Source organism: Rhamphochromis sp. 'chilingali' (genome assembly GCF_963969265.1).
Source record: "Rhamphochromis sp. 'chilingali' genome assembly, chromosome: 21".
NCBI lineage: Eukaryota > Metazoa > Chordata > Actinopteri > Cichliformes > Cichlidae > Rhamphochromis > Rhamphochromis sp. 'chilingali'.
Genome location: NC_137949.1, coordinates 19458872 through 19475646, shown reverse-complemented (window position 1 = coordinate 19475646; position 16775 = coordinate 19458872). Strand labels below are relative to the sequence as shown.

General features: G+C 39.3%; 1 protein-coding gene across 11 annotated transcripts in view; it reads left to right on the top strand.

Moving 5' to 3' along the window:
• The first annotated feature begins 902 nt into the window (after positions 1-902).
• Positions 903-16775, top strand: part of map4k5 (mitogen-activated protein kinase kinase kinase kinase 5) — a 28080-nt gene continuing 12207 nt past the window's right edge. For 4 of the 11 annotated variants that reach the window (XM_080870564.1, XM_080870561.1, XM_080870562.1 and 1 more), the window contains exons 1-15: positions 1742-1881; positions 3761-3924; positions 5504-5561; positions 9622-9712; positions 10789-10853; positions 10973-11028; positions 11117-11164; positions 12163-12205; positions 12313-12385; positions 12652-12783; positions 12894-12956; positions 13078-13159; positions 14102-14218; positions 14996-15080; positions 15807-15878. In XM_080870564.1, the coding sequence (XP_080726690.1) occupies positions 3784-3924; positions 5504-5561; positions 9622-9712; positions 10789-10853; positions 10973-11028; positions 11117-11164; positions 12163-12205; positions 12313-12385; positions 12652-12783; positions 12894-12956; positions 13078-13159; positions 14102-14218; positions 14996-15080; positions 15807-15878 (1126 nt within the window). In that variant the 5' untranslated portion in view covers positions 1742-1881; positions 3761-3783. Of the gene's footprint in view, positions 1329-1650; positions 1882-3760; positions 3925-5503; positions 5562-9621; positions 9713-10788; positions 10854-10972; positions 11029-11116; positions 11165-12162; positions 12206-12312; positions 12386-12651; positions 12784-12893; positions 12957-13077; positions 13160-14101; positions 14219-14995; positions 15081-15806; positions 15879-16775 lie in introns of those variants that run through there. The other 7 variants (XM_080870559.1, XM_080870568.1, XM_080870563.1 and 4 more) reach the window with 3 other exon arrangements.

Here is a 16775-nt window from a genome sequence, read left to right as displayed (position 1 = left end):
CATTTCTTTGTCGCTGCCTTCACTTGAAATTTTAGCTTCTACCGGCAGGTGGCGGTAATTACACAGAGGTTGAAAGGTATGCCCCCTTCATGTGCGCTTTTGTAAAAATGTAAATTCCAAATGGGTAAAGCAGTAGTCAGTATGTTGTTAAAATACTACATTCAATAAATAAATAAATACAAATTCCCCTCTTTATTGAACTGTTACTATACGTTGAACTGAACTGTAACTTTATGAAAAGAAAACATCAACTCCTTAAAACAATTACCCATATCATATTCTAACACATGGATAAATATTATTGCCTTAAAATAAACCACTTTCATGTTGGGTAATAAAGGAAATTACAGATATCTGGTTTTAGACCTACTGATATCAGATAATTATTTCACTTAAATTGTATTAAAAAAAAAAAAAGAATAACCTAAAATATTACTATAATCATACATCAAAAAAATTCAGACCTTTTTCCACCAACCCTTTGAAAAATAAAGATATTCTCTTATTTAGAATATTTTTATTATTCCTGATTGTATTTTGTGGCATGAAATTATGCTTGTAAAGCATTTTCAAATACAGTAATACCTGCAAATGATAACTTTAAGGGGTCATAATTACATCTCAACAGAAATTTTATTCATCCAACTTTTTTTGAAAAGATATGCTGAGATACTAAACCATAACTACATCAAAAACGAGCCCATAAATCAAAATTTGGTTCGAATAGATAATAAAGAAAAGGTACTATTTTAAAAATGAGACGTCTAGATACATTTCATGTGCTTTGAATGCCCTTTATATTTTTATTTCTTTATTACAAATCGAATACTTTTGTTATATTATTAACGATGTAATAAATACGTGATTGTGGTTAGATTATTTTCCGTGATGCACTCGAATGCAGCAGCGTCCAATAACTGCGACTCCACAAAGATTAGTAACACACTGTTGCTTTTAAGGGAGCGTGTTATTTCAGTAAATCCAACAGTTTATTGTTTATGTAGTCTAACGTTAGTATTCTACCCATGAGCCCGAGGCTAATCTAAAACTGTCAGCCGAGGGAAATGACATGGCAACGGCAAAACTTAACGCTGGCTTGCGGGGATTTGAAGTCGACCCTGTCGCTTTTTCTCTGAAGGAGTGAACTGCAGCAGCAGCAGGACCAGCAAGCGAGTGAAGTTTACTACTGTTCCCTCGATAACAAAAGAGGGGGACCGCCTTTGTTTGTTTTTTTTTTTTGGATAACTATTCGACGCCATCGCACAGTTAAAAGCCTGAAAACGATTCGGAGTTCAAGACATGCTCCCGCCGTGTTTGTGTTGTTGAAGGTATACACTGTTGAAGTTAAAGCCAGCCGAGAAGCTAACTTTAGCCAGTTAGCTAGCGTTAGCTGACCCGCCCGGATGCTAAGCCTCTCACCGGCTCTGGCTAATTGCTGGAATGACCACAACCTGCATGTTAATACCGTTATAATAGTCACTGCTTTTAAATGCTTGTCTCTTTATTACTTTTGAGGAGTAGTTGGCGGTAAATTAGTTAGTGCTTGCGTGACAGATGTCAAAGCTAAGCTCGTCCAGGGTTATTAATAGAGATTAATACTCGCTGTTTTTCTTTTGTGCACTTTTCCCCAAAAAACTTTCCACCTTTCAGGACATGGACAACAGGGACGGGCAGTCTGAGTAACACTGACTCAAAACCATTGTTGCATCAGATCATCGACACCACCGTTGGTCAGTCCAAATAAATGTAAAGGCATCTCTGGGTCAAGGTACCATGGATATCTTTACCCGACCAAGCAATGAAATCCAAAGGAGGAACCCTCAGCATGACTTTGAACTCATTCAGAGGGTTGGAAGTGGCACATATGGAGACGTGTATAAGGTACAGTGATGTTCCCACAGTCTATCATTAGAGCTAGAGATAACATAACCCACCACATCATGACTAATCAGGCTGTCGCTGTAATTTAAGCCAGAGTGGTGTTTGCTTTGTAAGCCATGATAACATGTGGCAAACACATTGACAGGAGCTTTTGAGTGAGAGCCAGGTTGTGCATCCATTCATGCGCCAAACATTGCATATGGTGGCGCTTACTGTTTTTTACTTTGTTATCTTATTTTATTGGTTGGATCAGTTTGTTACCTGTATTTTCCTGCTTGTGGAGGCAGTGTTGCTAAACCAGTTTGACTGTTGTGCTCAGGTCGTTGCTTGTATCTTCTTGTTAGTTTGCTCTACCACTTTTGGTGGAGACAATGCAACATACATCAGAAATACATTCACCACTTACTTCAATAGGTACACCTGTTTAGCTGCTTGCTAACTGAATATGTCATTAGAGAGTCACATGGGAGTAACTCAACAGATAGGCATGTGGACATGGTCAAGATGGCCTGCTGAAGTTCAATTTGAACATCAGAATGAGGAAGAAATAAAGGTGATTTAAGTGACTTTGAATGTGGTTGTTGGTGTCAGATGGATAGTCTGAGTATTTTTGAAACTCTTTATCTACTGGGATTTTCCACCACACTATCATTGGTTGGCTTTACAGATAATATCTGAAAAAGACAAAAAGTGCCCAGTGAGCAGGAGGGGAAAATGCCTTGTTGATCCCAGATATCAGAAGAGAATGGCCAAAATGCTTTAGGCTAATAGAAGGGCAAGAGTAACTCAAATAACCACTCGTTCAGCATACCTCGTTATACAGAAGTATGCAGAAGAGCATCTCTGAATGCATAACATGTCTAACCTTGAACCAGATGGGCTACACCAGCTTATGTTGTAAATTGCCCTTACTTAGTGTACAGTCTCTTATTTCTTATTTTTTATTTGCATTTTCCATCTGCCTGTCACTTTGCTGCTGGAAGACTACAGTTTCCCCCAGTCAGGGTCCATAAAGGATATTTCTATTCTATTCTATTGTTCTTTGAAATGCGGTGGAACAGGAGATTCACATCATGGATGTGCATGTGACAAATGTGCAGCAACTGTGTGATACTATCTGTTAATATGGGCCAAAGGAATGTTTTGACCACCTTGTTGAATCTGTGCTGTGAAGATTTAAAGCAGTTCTGAAAGCGAAAGTGGCTCCAGGACAGTACAAGGACGTACCTAATAAAGTGGTCAGTTACAGTACATTGTGTGATGCATAACTTTTCAGAATAAGAGTTCAGCTGTCAAATTTGTGTTTAGTTTTTGGACATGGATATAGAAAGACTGTCAGCAATAACATATGATTATTTGGTTCCTTTTTCTCACTTGCATATGCGCTGTATTTATTTTGCAGCTTTTTGTGAGACAGTCTAGTTTCGTAAGTTTTTCTTTTTGGGGTTTTTCCCTTTTTTGTGGAAAAACTGGGCAAATAGTCTTGAGTCTACAGTCTTTTATTGCAGTTAAAACCAGAGGTCCAAAGTAAGAAAGAGTAGAGAGAGAGTAATTGACTGTTCGGGTGATTTGTTACCATGTTCTTCTTGAAAAATGGCAAAGCTTTACTTGTTCCAGCTGCACATTTATGAGGATTTGCTCCTTTTCTTTGTCAGATTGTTGTGAATCTCAAACATCTGGAGAATCCCCATAGAAAATCGAATGATTATATTAGTGCGTTGATGTATTTGTTTCAAGCCAATGCTGTTTTGCGTATGTGTTATTAATTTGCTGGGTATAGCCGACTAACTGCCAGATGTTTCCCACTGTTTGTCTGGCTGCGGCGAGGTGCGTTTTGCTGGAGAATTTTCTTGTTTATTTATCTGTCGCACACAAACAGACAAACCATCTGATGTAGACGTGATGGTTCAGCCGGGCTCACATGGCCTCCCTCCATACAAAGCCTTCCTGGCCAGCGAGCCAGCCCACCCTCCACCCCCAGACAGGCCACCGGTGGTATGCTGCGCCTGGTATTCTCCCGGAGCTCACAGGCTCAGAGCTGCAGTGAGTTGAAATATGATCAGGCCCCTGTCTAAACATGCGTTTCACTATGGGTGTGTTCTGCCCTTTGACAGAGAAAGCGCCTTTAGATTTGGGAAAAGTCCTCAGCATGGCATTCCTCACCTTTGAATGTTTACTACATGTGAATATATTGGTTTAACAATTTCATGGCATCTCTGTGGAGGTTATTTTGGTTTTCTTTAGTTGTAGAGTAATTCCCCAGGTTGTGAATCTTTTTCTGGTCAATTTCCTGTCATATAACACAATTAGAAAGGGAAAAACCAATCTTGGAAGGCCAGTAGATGAATGGAGTATCGATGGCTTTGAAAATATTTGCATCAAAGTTAAGTGTTGAGGGACAAAGAGGGAACTAAGGGATACTGTAAATAGTCAGTCACTTGTAGTAAAATCATTCTAGAAGCTAGTCTCACCACTCAGCAGCCATCTTAGTTACACATCCATTATTTGACCAGCTATTTTACAGCCTTATCTAAATTACTTATATTTTGATTGTCACAAGGGCATTAAAACTGCACTTATAGGCTCAACAATCAAATTTGACTTAAAAAAAAATGCTAGAAAAGTTTTGTTTTCCCAAAATAATGGGGTACCTGGAGGTATTTTGAGTTGTGAAAAGTGCCAGGTCTTTCACACTTATGATGTTTACTCACTTTGTTCTATGTATATGTTCAGTTTGAAGGAATCAGCCTCACTGTAATTACCCTGAATTTGCGCAAACATGAGACCAGAGACGTGAGAGAGAGATGGAAAGAATCCTAATGGAAATGAGAAACAGTGTCACATGCTACATATTCTCTGCTTCATCTTGTATGTGGGTATTATAATGAAAACTCCCCCCTTTAGTGGCTTATTTCTTAGGTTGGTTACCTCTGCTTCAGGAAGTAACAAACAGAGGTTCAACACAAATACTAAACACACTTGAGTTTAAAGCAGAACAGTCACATGCTCTCGTAATATGTGCACAGTAGGAAAAAATTGTTCTGTTTTCTTAAATGTCTTTATGTTTGTGTGCACGCAGCTGCATTTTAAACAGTTTAAAGCTTTGTTTGGGTTGCTGTTTACATGTGTGAATCACCACCACATTCCACTACTGAAAGATGCCCAGGCTGCTGGGTTTTGTGGTTTATGGCTGATTTAGCCGCTCGTCCAGACATTTCACTCTCTCGGATTAGGCAGCATCCCGTCTTGACCTGGATTTGGACTTCAGTGAAACCTGCTGTAGCACAGGACTTTTACACATGATGGATGCTTTGTAAAATCTATGAAATACAAACATGCTTGTCGGCATTATGAAGTGATTCAGGGAAGAAACAAAAAATTAACTGAGGAATGACTAAAATATGCAGACATTCAGACATTTATTCATAAGTCACAGACGGTGTCCGGCCTTTCCCTGGTGGCTAATTTATAATGCTGGTTGGCCACAACTTCTTTTCTTTATTGACTTTTGTGTTCAAGTTTATTTGGTCTCTATAGTCAGTGTTTCAGTCAATACAGTTAACAGGCGGTGAGCAACCTACAGTTAAAGCCTCAGTTAAAATTGTGTTATTGTGTTTTTCAGGCTCGAAACATACAAACCGGAGAGCTTGCTGCTGTGAAGGTCATAAAGTTGGAACCAGGTAAGAGCTGTTACCTTTATTTCATTATCTCATCGCAGTGAAAAGAAAACACACAGCTTTTTAGCATTTTACAGAAAAAAAACTCCCCTCAAATAACTGTAAAAAAATATTTTTTTACTGCAACAAAACTGGACTTCTTACGTAAACTGAAGATTTTATATAATATTTATCAAGAAAAGGCAAATATCTAAACAGTGAAAAATAAATCTCATTTCCCAGCAGGAGTATGATGTGTGGTTTTGTGTACAAGGAACAGAAAGACTGGTTCCACTTTGGGGTTTATGCTGGTAATGACCTAGTGACAGAGTTAGCACGATCCAGATTAGTGGGATTACGGAGAGGGCTTTGTACCACCAGCGACCAGACAGAGCTCAGCTGATTAACAGCGAAGGAGGACATTCACTCCTGTTTATGCTTTTCTTTCATTCATCACATGTCTGGGTCAATGAAGAATCATAGGATCACTAATCAGTGTTTACATTTGTTCTTCTTGTCAAATGTTTAAATGTTTGATCCATGAACTTGATATATATTATTATTATTCTATATATTATTGTGCGGTAGTATGGATTCCTGCAGGACAGAGCATAAAAGTATGAATTTATCCTGACTTGGTGGCCTCGGCTTATGACAATGACTGAGATCAATGGTGCTAAATTTGTCTGATGGAGCCCACAAGCTGAATATTTCAACTACAAATTTCAGAAAGCTGAAGCTGGTTGAGGGCCAAAACATGTCCCATCTTGTTATGTAATGCAGTTGAGCCGCAACGTATTTTCTTTGTTTGATTTTTTTTTTCTGATGAAGGTTCTTGTTGATTAAGTTGAACGAAAGGCAGTTTATAAAAACGTGCATCACATGTTTTGACTGCTCAAGATAGTTTTTTTTTTTTTTAATTGGCAGGCTGGTCGTAAACAGATGCAAAGAAACATTTCTCGTCTTTCTTGTCACGCTTAACCTGTTAAAAAAAAAATTAGGAAAGTGAGCTGCATGCCAAAAGACAGACTTGGCGAGGGAGGAACGTTTCTTGTTTTTATGATGGACTGTGCAAAATGGTCGATATGACTTGTGCAGACTTGACAGGTTATATAGGAATGATCAGAAAATATCAGATGAAGTGAGAAGGTTGGACTGCAAAGGCTTTAAAGCAAAAATTGTTACAGGTTAACTCAATAGATTATCAAGATGATCTAAACCTGTGTTCAGAGTTCCTTTCTTTTCTTTTCTTTTTTTTGACCCAGCTTTGGTCAAAGAAGGACTCCTTTCTTTACCTAATCTTTCGCAAGAGGCCCTCCTTTCTGTGCTCGAGGTAAACAGCTTTGGGTGGACCGTGCAATCAAACAGGTTTAACCAGGAGTGACGCCCGTAAGAAAATACGGGACAGAAAAAGAGTTAGGAGTGGTAAAACCTTCTGGCGGTGAGACTGTGGGGCTTTTGACTGCAGCATTAAAAGAAAAATAACCACTGAACCAAATTGGTGTGGGTTGTCACTGTGTGACCATTAATGACAAATGGAGAAGGACATTTCTTTGTTTTTCTTTTTTTGGTACAAACTCATAATCACTTCATCATTAGTCTGGTCGTCTTGTGACTCTGTAGTTTTTAAGTTCTGTGTGTTTGCAAAAACCTCCCAGCAGTTTCCACTAGAGATTCTCAGAACTATGTCACCAGACTTACCTTTTTTTTTATTTTACTTTCTTTTTTTTTAAATTTCAACACATAAACAGTAACTTTTAATGTTTCCTAATCTTGTTTCTCATCTTTGGATGGTTCCAGTTAGCAGTCAGTTAAAATAAAGCCATCTTCTTCTACCGTCAGATATGTTTTTAAATTAAAAAAGGACTTTATTTCTGAGATTATCGGTAACAGGTTTCGACAAAAGTCCTACATACTGAAAAGAAACTTGACACGATGAGAGGCATAGTGTATATTCAGAGCAGGGGGAAGCGCTCGATCTGGGAGGAAGTGGCTAAACTCTTAGGCCTCTGCTCACTAAGAAGAGAAGATTGTGGGGTGACTTGTTATGTATTTTGTTTTCTGTACTAAGCTCACTCACTAAAATTACTCCTGCTCAAATTTTTGTGGCTCTTCAAACCCTTTGCTGTCAGTCAACAGATATATTTAAGATTGTTTGTGATCCACACTAGTTCTCCCTGTACACATGTGGTATGACATAGTTATAACCCTGTTCGCCAAGGTGAGGCTTCATGTAGGATTCCATGAAAAAAATTGGAGCTTTGCGTCAAAGCTGTCAAGCAGTTGCTTTCACAAGGTCCGGTGAGTGTGAGGCATTACTCATATTCTTATTATAGCCTCTTATCTATAGGACATTTAACAAATGGAGTGGAGGGAGTCAAGCAGAATTACGCCAATGCTCCACTTCCTCCTGTTGAGGCTTCTCTTGACCATATTGAGCACCGAGTAATTCAATCGTCATCATTGCACATGTTGAATGTGTAACAAAAAGTACAGAAGTAAAAACTATGGCAGTGTGTTGAGTAAATGGAAAAAGAAACTTTACCAAGTAGATTTAATTGTGAATCTGATTAAAGCTTTTTAAAGGCACATTAACAGGAATATCCCAGCGTGCGTGTAAAAAGCAGTTGGAGGTGTATTCGACTTTTGCAATACGTCTTCCTTCTGGTAAACTTTTCTTTGACATTTCAGCTATGTAAAAGCTGTACGCAGAATGTCTGACATGCCACCTTGGTGACTGAATGAGTTTTCGGGAAAAAAGTCTCCTTCTGTGTCACTTAAAATAATGTGACGTACGGAAATGTGTGCTTTCTGCTATACTGAGTTATATGTAGGAAAATCAAAGGCATATAGATAGTGTTTGGTTTATTTTAAGACACGACTCGTGTATTGTTTAAATAGTTTGACTCGTGTTTGCATTCCAGGCACGTGAAAAAGCCTAAACTGTCCCAGACACACTGAAAACAGGTTGGCTGTACGCAAGTTGCCTAGTTGCTTGCAAAGTGTTTGTGCACAATAACGAGCCGCTGTGCTTCAGGAAGTTTTTCTGCTGATCATGCTTTCTTTCTGAGTATAACTAGCCCTGTATCAGAAAAGCTGACCCCAAACCACCTGGTTTGGTGTCTGAAGCACAGTATTGTTGTGTAATGCAGCTCAGTTTAATTTACTCTGATGATTGTATAACAGAAGCAAAAAAAGAGGTCTGTTCACATACCACCTCAGTTACAAGAATTCACAGGTTTGACCACAGCCTGGAAAGAAAATAAGTTTGTTTTCAGTAATTTCCTGTCACTACCAATGATGTGCAACCTACTATTTATTTAAGCAGAGAGTATATTTATGTGTGAATCAAAGAAAGTGGATTTTGTTCATCTGCACGTAGCGTTTCACTGGGAGAAAAGCTTCATCAGTTTGAGTACTTCTTCATTTCCTAACCTGGATGATTGATCGCGGAACCAAAGACATTTATATATGAACTTAAGCTTAAAGCATTGCCTGTGATGACAGTCACAGAGTGTAGTTGATCTTAACCAGCTGTTAATGTATTCCAGGGCTGTCTTTCTATGCTCAACTGGGACAGCTGAGCTTACATATTTTTGTCTTTTTGCTTCCTACTGGTTAAATGTGGTGGTGATCTTTGCTGAGCTGGAATGCTGCTTTGATAATGACCTATACCACATAAACTTTAAAACCTCTCATGTCATTGAGTGTTCTGTATCCTGCTGTATTTACACAGGGATAAAATATGGTGAAACCTTGGCAAACATGGGAAGACTTTTTGTTTACTGAACTGAAAAGATAACAAAGAGAAGATTTAGGGTTGTTTTTTTGCCTTTTTAAAGCCTAAAGTTTAAGGAAGATGCAAGCATTGTCACACGCTGGATGCTTGTGTGGTCGTTTGTGTCAACAGACTTTAGTGCCCAAAAAACATACTACCTCTGAGGGTTTTTACATGATCTTTTAAACTAAATGGTTTTTATTTTAAGACTGCAGTAATTTTTCATTTTAAAACAAAGCAGGGCAGAAAATGAAATAAACACTTTTTTTTGGTCCGTGTGTCTGTGATTTCTCTCTCTGTTTCCAGGGGATGACTTTTCCATCATACAGCAGGAAATCTTCATGGTGAAGGAATGCAAGCACCACAATATTGTGGCCTACTTTGGGAGCTACCTCTGGTAAGAGCCAGCACAAAATGCTCCTGCATAGTCATTTTACCCTCACAGTTTGTTTTCTTTTTTTCCTCACTCTCACAGCCAGTCGAGTGCATAACATTTGTGGAATTCATATGTAACTGTCAAAAGGATTTAACAAGCCACTGCCTGAAACTCACATGATGTATTTAATTACTTAGTAAACCTGTGTGTGTGAAAGTATGACTCAGACTCTTCAACTGGGCAGACGGGTGCTGACTAGGCCCTTCGGTGCCAGGATGCTATTCTTCTGTTTTAATGGAGTCCATGATTTGTGGCTGGTATTTCAGAGGAAGTTGGCCCGGTTCCGCCCACATCTTCCTTAGACTTCCAGCAGGTTTAAATGGAATAAAAGCCTCTGAACTATTTTATTTGGCTATTCGTGCAGAGAGCTGTATGTCTTATCTCAGCAGGCATGTCTTATGTGGCGTTGCCACACAGAGCTCAACTGGATACAGTAAAGCGTTAATGAGCAACAATGAACTGTGCATTAATTATTATAAAACTACCTTAATTTAATCAAAGGAACCCCTGTTTATCTGGGGAAATTTTAAGTTTCCTGTTGACCCCTTTAGTTACCTGAAATGGTTTCCATGACCACCTAAATGTTGAGTGAAACAAGGTGGCAGTGAGCAACCCCTCTACTGGTTCACGTGTCGTTTTTATTAGGACTGCAACCATTCTCTAAATTATAAGGCCTTGTTATTGTTTTTGGTCTGTTTTTATATGTTTTTTAGGGTGTAGCGTGTGAACAACAAAGCTGAGAGAAAACTTCTCACCACAGCAGCGATCGCTTGTTGTATTTTCAGCACACGCTTTACCTGAAGGCTTTTTAGATGTTCAGCTTTCATGTGAAACAGGAAGAAACTTTCTATGGAGGATTCATTTCCAGTTTCAGAACTCTTACACCTCTTATTCTTAGTTGTTTTTTATCAGGGAGCAATTTTATTTTATTTTTTCTAAAACAAGCTTCGCAGCTTCTCAAAATGTTTGTTTGCTCTGGTGTATTTTGTGACTGCATAAGTGGTTAAAATGTTCTTAATTCTGCTTTTTTTTTCTAGTCGAGAGAAACTTTGGATATGCATGGAGTACTGCGGGGGAGGATCTCTGCAGGACATCTATCATGGTGAGCTTTAGTTTTATTCATACATGGCAAGGTGCAGACATGAACTACGTTTTATTGCTATGCACCTTGTGCCATCTCTGTCTTCAGCCCTACTAACATTGAATGAATGTGTGTAATAGTGACTGGACCTCTGTCAGAGCTTCAAATAGCATACGTCTGCAGAGAGACCTTACAGGTAATTTACTTGGAATATTTTGAGGAAACGTTACAGAGTTTGTGGTTTCAAATGTGGTCATTACGTAATGCTGTGCCTTCCTTTACAGGGTTTGGGATATCTCCACATTAAGGGGAAGATGCACCGCGATATCAAGGTACAATTGGTTTTTATTTCATTTTCTTTGAATGTGAATTTTGTCTCCTTATCGTGGCTGTTGTAATACATCACATACAAACACCGACCGTCTGATGATACTTTAAGCAGTAAATTTCAGAACATCTCAAGAAAAAGCAGCAGCACAAGTAGCAGTTTCAGTACTATTAATGTCAGCATGAATGCATTGGTGGCCCTCAAAATGGGGCAGAGGTCGGACATGGCAGCATAGGTGTAAAACCAAAGTCACAGGAAAAGCATAACTGGGTGTGCTTGCTCGGAAGCATGTGACTGATGCTACTTTTGCACTTTTGAGCTGAAGTTAACTTTGCTCGATGCATGCACTAAAGCCTGGAACTTCGCTCTCATGTGTTATCATAAAGGTCAGGGCTGGATCTATTATCTTTTTCAGCTCTATGCAGCAAGCACTTCCTGTTTCCTCTACTCTCACCGCAGGATGCCACCAGAGACACCGTCAGTCACAGCCAGCAGAAACAATATTAGTGAAACTATTAAAGGCTGTGATACTACTCCAAGTTTACGAGACGCCAGGATAGTAACATGCCGGGTGTTGCTGAGAAATCTTTACACATATAAAGCTGTTATTGTGGTTATTTCTGGCCCTGTATTTATCTTTTTAGACTCTGCTTGAGCGACTTTACGTCATTAACATTATAAGATGATCCTTATCTGCTTTGATATAGCTCTTCAGTTCAATCTCTGAAACACTCTTTAAGCCAACTTTTTCTGATTGGCTCCCCCTCGCAAACAGAAGGTTTGAGGAGCAGGTGGGCGGAGCTCCTGTGCTCACAGCAGTACAGTGTATGCCTGAAGTGATCATATTGAGATCCATAATAGATACAACTGTTTGAATCTAATGTACATTTTTGAAACGTTGTTTTACATGAGAATCAAGCTTCATTCTAATGTTAATAAATTCTTGTTGTATGTTTTTTAAATGGATTTTCTCAGCATAAATCAAATGTTTACTCTTTACAGGGTGCCAACATACTGCTGACAGACAACGGAGACGTGAAGTTGGGTAAGTTCCTCTTCAGCATCTTTATTTCATAAGAACCTGAACTCCTGAACAACCTTTAGCTGTATGTGCATTACATAATCTGAAAAGCCCTGTTATCCTTCTTACAGCTGACTTTGGAGTTGCAGCCAAAATAACAGCCACCATTGCCAAAAGAAAGTCCTTTATCGGAACACCTTATTGGTGAGTGTGTCATCTGTGTAAAACAGGCCTCTAGGCCCTTGACAGCTTTTGTTAGTTTGGTTAAAGAGTGCTGGTGAAAGACTCTAAGCCTTTTCAGCTCCATCCTAGAATATTTTTCACCATTTTCTAGATGAAAGTTCAATGTCACACGCTATAGATGTGTAGACCCTGGTACATTCAGGCCTCTGCTCTTTCACTAAAGCTGACTTCTGCTTTTTATTCTAACAAATGAGCCACTGCTAAATCTCTGTCCTCACTTTCTTTAGGATGGCTCCTGAAGTAGCTGCAGTGGAGAAGAACGGGGGCTACAACCAGCTGTGTGACGTCTGGGCTGTTGGCATCACAGCCATAGAGTTGGCTGAGCTCCAGCCTCCGATGTTTGACTTGCATCCAATGAGGTATGTTTTACTTCCTCCCCATAAATGATCAGTTAGAGCTCCCTTACATAATATATTAATACATTTTCCTCCTTGGTGTCATTAAATCCTCATTCCTTTATCTGCTGTAGGGCCTTGTTTTTGATGTCGAAGAGTAGCTTCCAGCCTCCGAAGCTAAAAGATAAGAGCAAATGGTGAGTGTTCCAAAGTAATCACAATGCTATTGTTGGATTGCGATATAATTTATACCTTTATACCTTGCTCTTAGATAATATGAATAATCGTTGTTTTAAACAAACTTATCTTATCCAACAGGTCTCCTGCCTTCCATAACTTTGTGAAAGTGTGTTTAACAAAGAGCCCAAAGAAGCGGCCCACTGCAGAAAAAATTCTAGGGGTAATAAATATTACTCTGGTTTTCCATGCGTGGTTGAAATGTTCAAAATAAAAAAAATATAGTGCAGTATGAGCGCTGATGTTTAAAAAATGTGAATGTTTTCGGAGAGTCTGTTGTTTTTTGCAGTGTCTTCTTCGTCTTCTTTTTTTCTTTTGCTTGTTGGCCTATGTTCCTTTGCAAATCTAAAACACCTGACAAACAAATAGAAGTTGTCATTCTGTCCAAATTCAGCAGAGCCTTATGAACCCCAGCTGGCCTCCTCAGCTTCTGTGTGGTTTGGCTGACGTTCTCAGTGTTTGGCTTGCCGTCAGACTCTGGCCTTGAACTGTTTTCAGTGTTTCGTATTTATTAAAGCTTATCTTAGTTTCAGCTCTTTAGGATGGGAGCCAGAGTTCAGTTAGCACCTGTTTCTAATTTTTAGGTATACAAGCACAGTGTATTCTCGTCTCATTAGTACAGCATGTATCTCTGAGGATAGTTGCATCCCAGAAGTCCTGGAATGTGATGATTTATCCTTATAGCTAGGAGTTGGTGATCTGTAACAAGCTTTTGGGGTAGAACACTACCTACAATCTGCAATCTGAAAAGAAAGTACACCCTCTTTAAATACAAAAGTTTTATGCATCAGGACATAATAAAAGAAATGGGGTTCTTTGCATGTCTTAAAATTAGGTAAATACAACCTCAGATGATGTCATTATTTAACAACTCGGGTAGTATTTCCCTAAATTTAAGACCTGATAAGGTCATGATTTGTAAAAAATCTTTGAACTGACAGAGAGTGTGCTTTCCTTTTCATCCACCCCCACATGAATCTAAATTCTTTGCTTCTATACCTTTATGACTCTTATGTGTCAAATTAGTGTCAGGTGTCTAACACAAACAGCTGTTTTCCTGTTATGATCCTGGTAAAGATCTCTAACTCTTTAGTGTTTCTCCCAGCATGTGTTTATGGCTCAGACGGGTTTGACGAGGAGACTTGCCACAGAGCTTATTGATAAGATGAACAACCCGGACAACCACCAGAATTTTGGAGAAATGGATGAGGATGACCTTGAGGTAATAACTGACTCCAAATCATATATAGAAATGTGTGTTGTTAGGAGATTGTCTAAGAAAATCAAAGCCAACCCAGTCAACAAGCTAGTAATCAGAAATATAAACACACAACTTTTATTTATACCCTGAAAATATTAAACCTGTAATGCAGTTCTTGGTACATGTTTGTTTGAACATGTTTGAACTTGTTGCAAATAACTGATTTAAAGAAGTACGTTAAACTATCACTTGCTGTTTGAGCTACACGACAGATTCTTATCAGTGAATGTAAATATTAGAATGTGTGACATGTTTTCAGCGGTGAACTATAACCAGCGAGCTTCTTTCAGGTCTTTCATGTTCCCCTAAAACTTCCCTTCCCCCTCTTCCTGATTCTCTCCAATGACATTATTATTCCGACTGGATTCAACATCACATCTATGTGGCAGCCAAAGAGGTGGTACCAGCGCTTTTTAAAGGACCATTGTGCTTTTCTCCCACTGACAGCAGTAGCACTGTCTTGGCCACGATGAGTGAAAAAAACTCTAAAGGCTATTGACTGCAAGCAATAGAGCTTGTTGCAAACAAACAGCCACTGGGATGCATAATAATGTGATCATGCTCCAGAAAAGCTGGTCTCAGCTCAGCTTTGGCTAACCGTAACTCAAATTTTGTAGATAATCTAAAAAGATAATGCGATAACTAATAATTACACACTGAATATTATATAAGCTCCTAACATTTTACTGTCTTCTGAAGTGCTGCTCCCTCAATAAAAATTCTGTCTTTCACCATCAGTTTCAGGGAAACAGCGAAGTCAGACACACCATCCGCTCCACCAACAAGCATGCCAGAGCTGAGAGGACGCGCTCAGAGATCGACTGTAAGTGAACATCAAAGCTAAATGGATCATTAAGGCCAGCCCCTCTCCGCAATCGCTCGCTGTGCTTCTGTCCTGTCGTTGGTTTGCGTGTTAGCTGTTGTGAGTGGTTAGGTCGATCTAGGTCTGGTGGCATCACCAAGGGTCATTCCTTTAATCCTGCAGCAGAGGCTGGCACCTTTCCAGGCCACAGCATGTTTTGGCGTGTCTAAAAAAAAAGTCTGTGGATTCATGGAAGAGAAAGTAAAGTCGCTTGTGCTATTTTTACATGTTAAGTGTTGTCTCATCTGTTGCTCAAGGAATCCTGCAAAATAGCTTGTCTGAAGGGTCTCTGAGTTTTCCTAAAAATCTCAAGTTTTTAGCCAGAATTTGTTTTCAAGAATTTGGCGATGGGTCCAGTTGTCACAGTTCTACATCTTGCCCCCTGCCCCTTCAGGGAAGCTGTGTTTTTTTTTTTTTGGTTTTTTTTTGTGTCGCCGTTAGTTGTGATAGATAAAGCCGAATGCAGTGTTGTGCCTGTTGTGTCAGTAGTTTGTGGCCATTTCTTCATTTCATCATTTTAGAATGACCTAACAGCTGCCTGGCGTTGAGATAGGTGTGGTATTTATACCATGCTGCATTGTGTTTTGTGCTCGTCTGTGCTGTGATCGCTTGTATCAGATGTACTTCTTGTCTGGTTTCTTTTATCTAAATTTCTCACTGTTATATGACCTTCCCTCCACCATGAAGCAAACAATGGAACAGACCAAAGAGAGCCACCCTCAAGTCCTAGCTTCACTGAGGGACACAGGGTGGATGCAGGTCAGTGTGAGAGTAGTGAGACAGTGTGTGTTTGTCTAATTCCAACCCTCACCCCTAAGATTTCATTAGAAATATGATAATGTTGTAGAAATGGAACACTCGGTTTGACATTTAAATGGTACTAATAAGGCGATTTTGTCTGCATATAGTGGCTACCTAATGTAACTTCAGCTTTTTTGTAAGGCTGAATAATTTGGATATTGTGACATCTTGGTTCCTGTTAGGCTGACTGACTTGAAATTGCATTTAAATGACTAATCTTACCCTGACAAGAAAGCAAAGCTTGCCTCATAAGACTCACCTGATCACTCGGCTTCAATTCTTTAAACTTTTTTATTGTTTTTCTTACCTCCCAACCTCCACACTATCTGGATATGTTGAGAAGAAAAACATGGGAAAGGGGAGGTGGGGAGGGATCTGTGGTCTGAATTCTTTAATACAACGCGTCTTTGTTAATGCGAAGGTGATTATGTGGGCTGATTTCTTTCACCTTCATAATTACAGCCGAATCATGTCGTATTTATACTGGACAGCAAACCAGACACCCTTATTGGATCAACTGTTTGACAGAACGCAACCTGAAGTCTAAACTGCTGAAGAATCTGTCCTGTGATGTATCTGTAATTCATGTTTCCTCACACTAATATTTCCCCAAAGGGAACAGGTCTGGTCAGCGTCAAGTTTAACCTGTGTCTGTCTTTAGTGAGCAACTCGTCTCGAAGCTACAGACCAAACATTCAAGTCGTAACATCGTAAATCAGTGAGGGATCTCTGTAGTGTTTTGGCAGGTTAACTGTTGTGGAAGCAGATGATCTGCTTTGGGTTTGTTCTTACACCTGTTTTTAGGTTAGGAAGGAATTTTTTCCCAAGTTTTCTGGTACTAATGCCCAATGTTGA